This window comes from Perognathus longimembris, chromosome 1, assembly GCF_023159225.1.
Source record: "Perognathus longimembris pacificus isolate PPM17 chromosome 1, ASM2315922v1, whole genome shotgun sequence".
In the NCBI taxonomy this organism is placed as follows: domain Eukaryota; kingdom Metazoa; phylum Chordata; class Mammalia; order Rodentia; family Heteromyidae; genus Perognathus; species Perognathus longimembris.
This window is the reverse complement of record NC_063161.1, coordinates 160,727,485-160,739,624: the sequence shown is the minus strand read 5'-3', so window position 1 is coordinate 160,739,624 and position 12,140 is coordinate 160,727,485. Positions and strand designations below refer to the sequence as shown.

General features: G+C 62.6%; 1 protein-coding gene across 1 annotated transcript in view; it reads right to left on the bottom strand.

Annotated features, from left to right (window-relative positions):
* Positions 1-12,140, bottom strand: part of Col5a1 (collagen type V alpha 1 chain) — a 106,470-nt gene that overhangs the window by 62,428 nt on the left and 31,902 nt on the right. The window contains 1 exon segment of the mRNA XM_048345803.1: positions 1,493-1,624. Within this exon segment, the coding sequence (XP_048201760.1) occupies positions 1,493-1,624 (132 nt within the window).

The following is a 12,140-nucleotide window of genomic DNA, read 5'->3' as shown; positions in this document are numbered from 1 at the left end:
ACAGGAACCCCAGAGAGCCAGCAGGAGGGGCGTCACAGAGACAGGAACCCCAGAGAGCCAGCAGGAGGGGCGTCACAGAGACAGGAACCCCAGAGCGCCAGCAGGAGGGGCTGGACAGTGACAGGAACCCCAGAGCGCCAGCAGGAGGGGCTGGACAGTGACAGGAACCCCAGAGAGCCAGCAGGAGGGGCGTCACAGAGACAGGAACCCCAGAGAGCCAGCAGGAGGGGGCGTCACAGAGACAGGAACCCCAGAGCGCCAGCAGGAGGGGCTGGACAGAGACAGGAACCCCAGAGCGCCAGCAGGAGGGGCTGGACAGAGACAGGAACCCCAGAGCGCCAGCAGGAGGGGCTGGACAGAGACAGGAACCCCAGAGACCCAGCAGAAGGAGCGTCACAGAGACAGGAACCCCAGAGACCCAGCAGAAGGGGCGTCACAGAGACAGGAACCCCAGAGCGCCAGCAGGAGGGGCTGGACAGTGACAGGAACCCCAGAGCGCCAGCAGGAGGGGCCGGACAGTGACAGGAACCCCAGAGACCCAGCAGAAGGAGCGTCACAGAGACAGGAACCCCAGAGCGCCAGCAGGAGGGGCTGGACAGTGACAGGAACCCCAGAGCGCCAGCAGGAGGGGCTGGACAGTGACAGAAACCCCAGAGCGCCAGCAGGAGGGGCTGGACAGTGACAGGAACCCCAGAGACCCAGCAGGAGGGGCTGGACAGTGACAGGAACCGCTCTCTGTCTGGAAGGCCGGGCCTTGCCGCAGGAGCTCGGCTGCGAGCTCCGCCCGGCCCGGCTGGCAGGAGTTGCGTGGTGTGCTCTTAGCCAGGGGGACCTGACAGCTTCATAAGGCCCGCCTGCCCGCTCTGGCTAGTAGGGGGAGAAGGGAAGTCTGAGAAGAAATTCAAAGCAGGACTTTCAAAAAACAAGCGGTCAAATCTGACCAGGGCTGAGAGAGAATCGAGTCAGAGAGAACTACAAATGAAACACTCGAAGTGCTGCTGGCCCCCGGGGCAGGTCCAGGAGGGAGGCCGAGCCCAGGACCAGAGTGGGCCACAGTGAGAGGGAGGCAGGTGCCGGCCCAGCCCCGCCAACACGGAGTGGCCGGCACGCTGGGAACCGAGGCGGCTCTGCTCAGCACGGTCCTAGGCGCACCCTGCCGGCGAGCTTCAGCCCTCCTCGCCAGCAGGCAGGGCCCAAAGCGCACCTGCGCCCTCTGCTCAGAAAGCCCATGGCCCTCATGGCTCCATCCATCCAGGGTCGGGGTCACGCCCCGAGGGCGAGGGAGACAGCGCAGACGCCGCCCCCTGCTGGGAAGCGCTGCTGGGTGAAGTGAGCCAGGCATCCCACAGTTCACCTCCTCACCCCACGGGCCCACTTAGGGCGCGGTCCGGGGCTCCTGCCTCCCTCCACGCGTGCCCTTCCTGTTCGACCCTGTGCCGCACGGAGGGTCTGCCCGTGGTCCCCGCCGCCAGCCCCACCCGAGCCCACTCACGTATTCATCTGGGTTGGGGTCCTGCGACTGCGGCGTGTCGGGGACTGCCGTGTCGCAGTCGGGGCTGTAGTGCTCGCAGTAATCATAAGCCGCCCGGTGGTCCGAGACGAACAGCAGTTGCTGGATGTCACCCTAGAAGAGGACAGAGGCTCATGAAGAGCAGCACGGGACACTCACAGGCGGGCCCAGAAGACCTGGGAGACACAGACTGAGGGCTGAGCGAGGAGCTGCTACCTCCCAGGGGGGCTGCTACCCCTGAAAGCCAATCAGGCTGGGATGGCAGACCTCATCATCCGTCATCCATCCATCCATCCATCATCCATCCATCATCCATCCATCCATCATCCATCCATCCAATCATCCATCCATCCATCATCCATCTATCATTCATCATCCATCCATCATCCATCATCCATCCATCCAATCATCCATCCATCCATCCAATCACCCATCCATCATCCATCAATCATTCATCATCCATCCATCATCCAAATCCATCCATCATCCATCAATCATTCATCATCCATCCATCATCCATCATCCATCGATCCATCCATCCATCATCCATCCATCCATCCATCATCCGTCTATCATCCATCCATCATCCATCATCCATCCATCATCCATCCATCCACCTACATCTTCATCTATCCATCCATCCATCCATCATCCATCCATCCAATCATCCATCATCCATCATCCAATCGATCCATCCAATCATCCATCCATCCATCATCCATCCATCTATCATCCATCCATCCATCCATCATCCATCCATCATCCATCCATCATCCATCCATCTATCATCCATCCATCCATCATCCATCCATCTACCCATCATCCATCCATCATCCATCCATCCACCTACATCTTCATCTATCCATCCATCCATCATCCATCATGGTCATCTATCTACCCACACATCATCTGTCATCCATCCATCCACCTATGTCTTTACCCATCATCCACCCACCCATCTACCATGTAGCTGACCATCCACCACCCACCCATCCTGCATCCTCCAATCCACCCATCCACCATCTCTCCATCTACCACTCACCACCTATCCACCCACATATCTAGCCATCTCTCTACCAATCTATCCATTTCTACACTGCCTATCCACCCAACCATCTCCCCATCCACCCACCACTCCACCAACCCATCCATCCATCCAACACGTACTGAGCATCTACCAGGTGCCATCCCAATGCGCAGAGCTACTGTGATCAAGAAACTGTTATGGCTTGAACAGGAAATGTTCCCCTACAGACATGTTTTGCAAGACAGCTGGTGGCACTATTTGGGGAGGTTTTGGAAACTAGGAGGTGAGAGCTAGCTGGAGGAGCCGGTTATGAGGGATGGGTCCTTGTGGATGCTGTGTTTCCAGCCCCTTCCTGTCTTAGTCTCCACTTCCTATCTGTCAAGAAGTGGCGGACAGCCCCCCACATGATGCCCCCAAGGGCATGGGGCCAAGCAGCCAGAGACCGGGCTCTCCGAAGGCAAGTTGTTCCGTCAGATGCTTGGCCTTGGTGATGGAAAAGTAACCAACAGAAAACGAGTCCAGGAAAGCATCCACCCTCGACTGTGAGGGCCTGGAATATACTCTGCCTCCTCCCCCACCCCCACCCCCCACCACAGGGCAACCACAGAATTACTCAATGGCCCGACCAGTCCACTCCTAGGAACTGAAAGAGGTAACACAAACCCTTCCTGCAAATCAGCTCACCGGCCCCACATACACACAGGAAAATAAGGACTAGAACCGGTACGCACGCCTTTAGAGCAGGATTCTGTGCCAGGGAGGCCAGCCACTGATGAGTGGATCAGCGGGATGGGACACACCACACGGTGAGGGGGCACACCCCCACAATGACAGGACTGTCACTCCGCCGGAGAAGGGAACCAGGGGCCGACACACATGGCCGGACCCCCGCCCCTCGCCGCGGAACTTCCTGGCTCACTGAGGCACACCCACACCCAGGGCCATGAGGTGTGTCGGTGAAGGGTGCAAACCACCACATGCTGTAATCCTGGCGACTCAGGAGGCCGAGGACCAAGGTTCAAAGCCAGCCGGGGCAGGTCAATCCATGAGACGATTCTCTCCAATGAACTCTCCAAAGGCCTGAAGTGGAGGCGTGATTCAAGCCTCAGCCACGAGTGAAAAACTGAGAGCGTGAGGCCCTGAGTCAAGCTCCGCTACTGGTACACATGCACACACACGTGTGCACACACACACACACACACATACAGAGTACACCAGCCCATTCTTCATCTTCCTCCCATCCAGTCATGGAGACACTGATTAGAAATAAGAAGCTGCGGATGGATGAAGCGCCAGGTGCCATGCTAACCACACCGAGCGCCTCCGGTCAGCCGGGCACGCGCGGCCCGTGTAGCCGGGGCCGTGGCGGGTGGCCCCGACGGGGATTCGGAAAGGGAGTTCCGCCCATGAGGCACAGGGCGACGAACCTGCCCACGACCGTCCGTGTCCCCTTCCCAGACCACTGCGGATTCTGCTGGATTCATCTCTGCTCCACAGAGAAGGACACGGAGGCTCTGACTGCCACCTGCCCAGAGTCAGACAGTGGGAAGCCCTGGGCCGGCGCAGGTTCCTGCACCTTTCCACCCCGGGGGCTTAGGGGAGGATGAAGAACATGGCGGGCGAGCCCCCGTGCCGGAGTACAATCTGAGCGCGCGGGGCCGGCAAGGGTGGCCAGGAGCTGCGCTGGGTGCTGCGGTCTCTCTGGGCGGGGAGGCCAGCCTGCCAGGCTGCACTCCCATGGTGCCCTGCTGGGGATAGATCTGGGTGACAGTTGTGGCCAGGCCCTAAGTCCGCCGCGAAGCCTTCATCCGTGCTGCTGGCAAGCCGCCCGGACGGCTGCCCCGTGTGCCAGTTGCAAGTTCTGTGCACGCATTCGTTTCCTTTCGAAGGCGGGAGCAGAACGGGCCACATGCCCAGACTCGACTGCCATCTTAGAGCCAGAGCAGAGAGGGCTGTTTGAGCCGGGATAGGTGTGCTCACCTCTCTGAGCCTTGCTTTCTCTGTGTGAAAAGAGCACAGGAGATAGGATATCCCTCTCGTAGGGTGGGGGAGGCCTCAAGTCCTCCTGGTCAATCTGCACACACAAGGTGCTCAATAAACAGAAAAGGTGTTGAGGTCAATCAGAGTGTGCACTCGGGAACGGTGCTGCAGGGGCAGCCGGGCGTGGAGCTGCTGGGAGGCGGTGGGGGCCCAGGTAAGACGAGGAGGGGAAACTCGAGAGCAGATAATGAGTAGCAGGCAGAGCCTCAGCAACCAGGACGCTTCTGAAAGATGGGCAAGGGGCAGGCACACAGGACACAGCCAGAGAAAGCCACAGGGCCTGAGAAGGGCTTAGTATCCACGAAGGGAGGAATGCGTGACAGTTGCTGTGATTACTGTGGGTAAAGCACCCAGCTCTTTCTCATCCACCTACCCATCCATCCATCCATCCATCCATGCCACTCACCCATCCATCATCCATTCAACCATCCATCCAGACATGCCATCCACCTGTCCCTCCTTCCATCCATCCATCCACTCATGCCACTCACCCATCATTCATCCATTCAACCATCCATCCAGACATGTCATCCACCTGTCCCTCCTTCCATCCATCCATCCATGCCACTCACCCATCCATTCATCCATTCAACCATCCATCCAGACATGTCATCCACCTTTCCCTCCTCCATCTATCCATCCATCCACCCGCCCACCCATCCATGCCATCCACCTGTCCCTCCTTCCATCTATCCATCCACCACCCACCCATGCCAACACCTGTCCCTCCTTCCATCCATCCACCCACCCACCCATCTGTGCCATCCACCTGTCTTTCCTTCCATCCTTCCACCATCCCTCCATCTATGCAATCTTCTACCCATTTACATGTGCCATCTCCCTCCTTCCAACCACCCACGGATACCAATCACTCATTCCTCCATTGCCCACCCATGCCATCCACCTAACGTTCATCCACTCAACCACGCATGAGTCTGTCCACCCCATGTACCCATTCCTCAAACTCTGGAATACCTAGGTTCTGGCTTCAGAATCACACACCGTGTATTCAGCTAAGACGGAGAGCACTGCTTGCCTGGCTCTTTCTCCCCAGCACCATGTACTTGCCTAGTGTGCTCCCAGTAAGATCACGCCCTCCTCAGACGATATAGTCACTGGGCATCCACTGTGGGACTGTGGATCTCACGTCCCATGGTCCCGAGGACCAGGAACAAGCAAGGTCCTGGGGCCGCACAGGCTCTAAGCTCCTAATCCTGCTGCGTTCCAGCAAAAGCCATGCGGACTCCTTACTGAAGAAGAGCAGGGTCATTGGCAGAGCCAAGGAACGCTGCCCATGAACCTGACCCGAGGGACGCTGCCCACGAACCTGACCGAGGGACGCTGCCCACGAACCTGACCCGAGGGACGCTGGCCCGTGAACCTGACCCGAGGAGTGGCAGCCCTCTGGCATGAGCCAGGGAGTGGTGTCGGCCTGCTTTCCGTCTCCAGAAATGGAAGCCTTCCCTGCAGGCCCCTGGGCTGAGCCTGGAGGGCGGAGGGCAGGGAGAGGCCGGGTGTGGCCACTCGCCCACTGGGCCCTGGCAGGGCTGGACGAACGTGTCACCGAAGTCACTCAGTGTGCTGGGTCCATGGCTGACCCTGGGGGCCGGCCCTGGGGTCTGGGAAGCAGGGGCCGTGGGGGGGGGGCACCGCTTTGAGGATGGGCTCCTTCCCCCTCCCCCGGCCTCCCAAGAAGCTCTGTGAGAAGACCGGCCCAAGCTGTGCTGGCGTGGGGTGACCCACGGCAGAAGTGGGGTGGGGATGTGCTCAGCGTGCGGAAGAGGTAGCCCCCGCCTCCGTCCCAAAGCCGGGCTCTGCATCACCAGCCCCCATTTTGGAGTTGGAAACCCCAAATGATGAGCAAGAAGCTCAGAACACCTTCATCCCCACGCAATCCCAATCCTGCCTGAACAGCCGTGTGGAGTCCTTGTGTTTAACCTCAGCCCCAAGGCCCCAGGGCTCTGCCTCCAGCTGGAAGGGAGGGGGCAGGGGGACCCCGCCTCACCTCAGCCCCAAGGCCCGGGGGCTCTGCCTCCAGCTGGAAGGGAGGGGGCAGGGGGACCCCCGCCTCACCTCAGCCCCAAGGCCCCGGGGCTCTGCCTCCAGCTGGAAGGGAGGGGGCAGGGGGACCCCGCCTCACCTCAGCCCCAAGGCCCCGGGGCTCTGCCTCCAGCTGGAAGGGAGGGTAGAGACCCCATCTCAAACACCACAATAGCACAGCAGGGGCTGCAGCCCCTCTGCCGCCAGCTGCGGCCTTATGGAAACGGAGGGACGCGGACATGGCTCACCGAGGTCTGCCTGGCGTCCCCCAGCACCCCAAGCCTGTCCTCACGTGACTTTGTCCCCCCCACACACACACACACCTCGTGGGCAGACGAAATGTGCCCCTGGTCCCAATTCATCCCGAGACCACAGAGGTGGCTGGCCAGCAACCACAGCCCCACGAGCCCAGCGCCCAGTGCCCTGCCCACCCGCTAGCCCGCGTCCCCCGAAAGGCTGAGCCCCCCCGAGGCACGAGGCGCCAGCCCCGCCGCCCCCGCCCCCCCCCCAGGGCAGGTGAGGGGAGGGCGGCAGGCCCCGGAGGCCACTGGGAGCACGTTGTCCTCGACCCCCGGAGCCCGGAGCGTCGGCCCGCGATGAGAGGTTATCCCAGCCGCGTTTCCGTTATGAGCTGAGGAGATTGCCAAGTTCTCGTTGGAGAGTCTGCGGCCCCGGGGGCCACGCGGACGGAGCACCGCGCTCGCCCACACCGTGCGGGGGTCTCGGGGACCCCGTGGGCCCCTCCGGGCCTCTCCTCCTCGCCACTCGACCCCCACCCTGGGGGGCACAGCCCGCACCCCACCTTTGCCACCAGCCCGAGCAGGCTCTGGCCGGAGGTTACCCCGGCACCCCAGCCGTGCGCAGGGGTGCGGGGCGCAGCGGCCCTGGTTGTTGTGGGGCCCTGGGGCGTGGATTCCGAGCCCCGAGTCCCAGGGCTTGTCTGAGGAAGGGAGCGGGGGGGGGGGACCGTGCTGGACTCTGCGGGGTGCACACCTGAACTCTGTCCCTCGGGCTAGGCGATCCGAGGCACACGCCGCATCGGGCCGGCGGGGGGTGGGTGGGGATGGGGGGTGGGGGGACTGGGCAGGCGGGCCCCAGGGCAGGCCCCGGCGAACGCGAGCAGGTGCGCTGGCATCCACACCCCAGCCGCGGCCCCGTGACGTGGGACCCGCGCCGCGTGGACCCGCAGCAGGAGGCCCACGGGCTCGGGACGCAAACCCCCACCGCGAACCAGGAGGGTTCTGACTGGGGTACAGCGTGGGGCCCCTACCGACCCCCATAACCTGATCTCCGCTATCCCCGGAGGCCCCGACTTCCCCATTCAAGCCCTCAGCCCAGACGAGCCACACGTAAAAGCCTGCCTTGATACCCTCACTCGCGCCCAAGCCAGAGGAGGTCTAACTTGGGGGGGGGGGGGAAGGGGGGATGTTGAACTCAGGGCTTTGTATAGGTAGGTGCCCTACCGCCTGAGCCAGGCCGCCAGCTCTTCCTGCTGCCGTATTTTTCAATAGGTCTTGCCTTTATGCCTAGGCTGGACTAGACCATGATCCGAGTTATGACTCCATACAGCCAGGGATGGCGGGTATAACCGCCCAGCCCAACTTACTGACGGCCATGGGGCCTCCCACACAGCGCCGGAGCGGGCCGTGAGCCATGGTCGTCCTCATCTGCCTCCCACTCAGCTGGGACTATACACGTGAGCTACCACACCCGGCCTGCACAGGTTCAGTGCGACGGTGGAGGCAGAGTGAGTGGAACGGTGGGGGGGGCTCCAGGAACGTGGGGGCGGGGTCAGGACGTCCTCCTGCTGTCTGCCCACTACGCCCCCCTCAGGGCGCCCAGGGAGGGGAGCTGCTGCCTCATCCCACCCGGCTCTCAGCGTGGCCACCAGCCCGGGACAGCAGAGAGGATCCGCGGACAGCTGCCCCAGCACAGTGCCTGTGCTTCCAGAAGGGGCAGCACGGGGGCCGGAGGGTCACCAAGGCCCAGCCTCACACGGGCCCAAGGCTGCCGCCAGACCCTCCATCACACCAACCTGCACCTCGTGATGAGAACGTCACATGGCACACCTCGTGGGAGCCAGGTGCACAGGGGTCGTGGGCCAGCGCCCGCCGGCTCTGCAGGACCAGCCGGCAACCATCGCCACCTGCTGCCACTACCGTGGCCAAGAGCAACCTGCATGGCCGATCCATGACCTCAACTACCACTGCATCATCACCCCCCCCACCACCACCCCCCACCCCCACCACCATCCCCCCCCCCCAACCACCACCCACCCCATCACACACACCACCACCACCCACCACCCACCACCCCCCACCCCACCCACCACCACCCCCACCCCACCACCCACCACCACCCACACCACCCCACCACACCACCCCACCACCCCACCACCCCACCCACCACCACCCACCCCCCCCACCACCACCCACCACCACCACCACCACCATCACACCACCACCACCCCACAACACCCCCATCATCACCACCACCCACCACCACCCCACCAACACCCACCACCCCACACCACCACCCTCCACCACCCACCACCACCACCACCACCACCCACCACCCACCACCACCACCCCATCACCACCCACCACTACCACCACCACCACCACACCACCATCACCACCACCCCATCACCACCCATCCACCCACCCCCCACCCACCACAACCACCACCACACCCCAACACCATCACCACTACCATCACTACCACCACCACCACCACCACCACCACACCACACCTCCATCACACACCACCACACCCCCCACATCCACCACCACCCACCACCACCACACCACCCACCCACCCACCATCACCATCACCACCACACCACATCACCATCCCCCCCACCACCACCACCCCACCACACCCTCACACCACCATCACCACTACCATCACCAACATCACCATCCCACCCCCACCACCATCACCACCACCACCACCATCACCACCATCACCACCATCACCATCACCATCACCACCATCACCACCACCACCCACCTCCACCATCACCACACCACCACCATCACCACCACCACCATCACCACCACCATCACCATCACCACCTCCACACACCACCACCCCCACCACCTCACCACACCACCACCACCATCACCACCACCATCACCACCATCACCACCAACCACCACCACCACCACCATCCACCATCCCACCACACCACCCACACACCACCACCGCCACCTCCATCATCACCACCACCACTATCACCACCTCCCACCACACCACCATCCACCATCACCATCACCACCACCACCACCATCACCACCACCACCACCATCACCACCACTATCACCACCACCACCATTACCAACAAAAACACCATCACCTCCTCCATCATCATCACCACCACCACCACCACCACCACTATCACCACCACCACCATCACCACCATCATCACTACCAGTACCACCAACATCCTCATCACCACGTCGATGCACCACCATCACCGCCATCAACATCCTCAAAACATCATCATCATCTCTACCACCAGCACCTTCACAATCATCACCAACACTCTACCACCCCTGCTCAGTGCGGTCTCTAACCCCACGCCAGCCAGCTGCCCTGTCCCTACCACAGCACCTGTTCTGGTACCCGCCCATATCACACTGAAGAATCACTGTGTGCTTCTCATCCTCGGGGAGTGAGTGCTTTTAAACCCAAGCACACTCGCTGATACTGAGTTCCCCTTCCTGGTTCCAGAGCACACACACCCTGGCCCGCAAGAGCCTTCACCCTCTGTCCCAGCAGAGTGGCCTGCATCCTCTCCAAATCAGCCAGCACCGGACCCACACCCATCAGGGGGAGGGGGCGGGACTCCCCGGGAGCCCCGGGCCTCCGCCCCTGCCATGAGACAAGAGCCCTCGGCCACCCCCACGGGAGGCATTGGCCCCCATGGTATGGAAGAGACCTCAGAAAGGCCCAGTGTCTCTCACCGGTCTGTTCTCTGTCCCCAGCTGTCTTTCCTAAGGACACAGGGGCCTCTGAGAGGGCGCAGGCACCCTGGGGAGCACCTGGAGCTCTGAACACGCTCCCTGGGGTCTGGCGAGGTTCCCCAGAAGGCCCTGTGAGCAGGGAGCCCAGAAGGCCTGGGCCCACCGTGAGCTGGCCTCGGGTTTACGCCAGGGCACCCGCCCCCCGCGCCGGGACAAGCTGGCTTGGAGTGCGGGGAAGTCACCTCCCGGGGAGGGCGCGGCCGCTGGGGACGGTTCCAGCCAGGACCACCCCTCCTGCAAGCAGTCACAACGGGAAAGGGGGGCGGAGCCTTATTGAAGCCTTCTGGAAAGCTAAGCGAAAGCAATCACTTTTATTTCCAAAGAAATAACAGCCAGGCTGGGCTGGCTGGCGAGGAGACAAAGGGAAGCCTGTGAAATCACCTCCCCCCACCTTTATGATTGCACCTTCAAGGAAGCCAGGCGAGGGAAAGGCCCCCGGAGGGGGCACTCAACGCCGGGCTGCCTCCCCAGCTTCGTTACGGAAGGCAGGCCCAATTTCCCACCATGAGCACAGCTAACAGTCAGGAGACCCCACCCCGGGCTGGAGAAACACCGCCTCCAGGCCATTCACAACGTGCGTGCGGCCCACGAAGCCCCGCCTCCTCGCAGCCCCAACAGGAAAGAGCAGCTGCCAGTGACAGCGAGCCCTGAACACAGGGCACCTGCTCTTCCCCACCCACCAAGCGTGGGCCAGGGCTCGGCGGCTGGGGGGGGGGGGGGGGACCGGCGCGGTGCAGGGCAAGAGCAGAAGGATCGCAGGAAAATGCAGGCACGAGGGCTGCTTCCCCGCTCCCCCCCGCCCCCCGCCGTCCAGAGAGAACGAGCAGCAAGGAGATGCATCGCCAAGAGACACACACACACACACACACCGGCACCCACGGCCTGGGGGGGGGGGGGTGTCCCCTCCTGACGGCTGCAAATTCACCCGTGAATTCGCGCATCCTCGTGATCCCATCACCTCCCGGAGCCATGTCCGAACCCCGAGGCCCCCTTCTCCTGACAGGCTGCCCATCTCCCCGTGGGGTGGCGGCCGTGGCCTCTCCGTGGCTTTTCCCACGCGCAGGAGGCGCTGTTTTCCCTTCCCCCGCTGCTCGCATGCTGGGCGACATCGGGGGAGCCCCGGCAGCAGGGACTAAGCACGCGCTTTGGGGCGTGAGTACCGTATTTACCGGGTGCGCCCCTGGTAGAGCGGCGACACGACAGCCCCGTTCTGCCGACGGAGAACCGAGGCTGAGAACCACCGGAGTCCTCCTCCCAAGGCCTACAGCCCGAGCCGGCATGGACCCTCCTGACGCCCCAGGGGGCCCAGCCCTGCGGATCGCGTCCTCGAAGAGGACGCCGCCCGCCGCCCTTCCCACGAGGCCTGGTCCCCCCCCCGGAGCACAAGCACCCCCCGGAGCAGCTGCAGCGGCTTCGGGCCACACGGAGCCCCAGCCACGTCCCGGGCCGGCCGTCCCCACCAGGGGGGTCAGGAGCCCCCCCCCCCGCCCCCCGG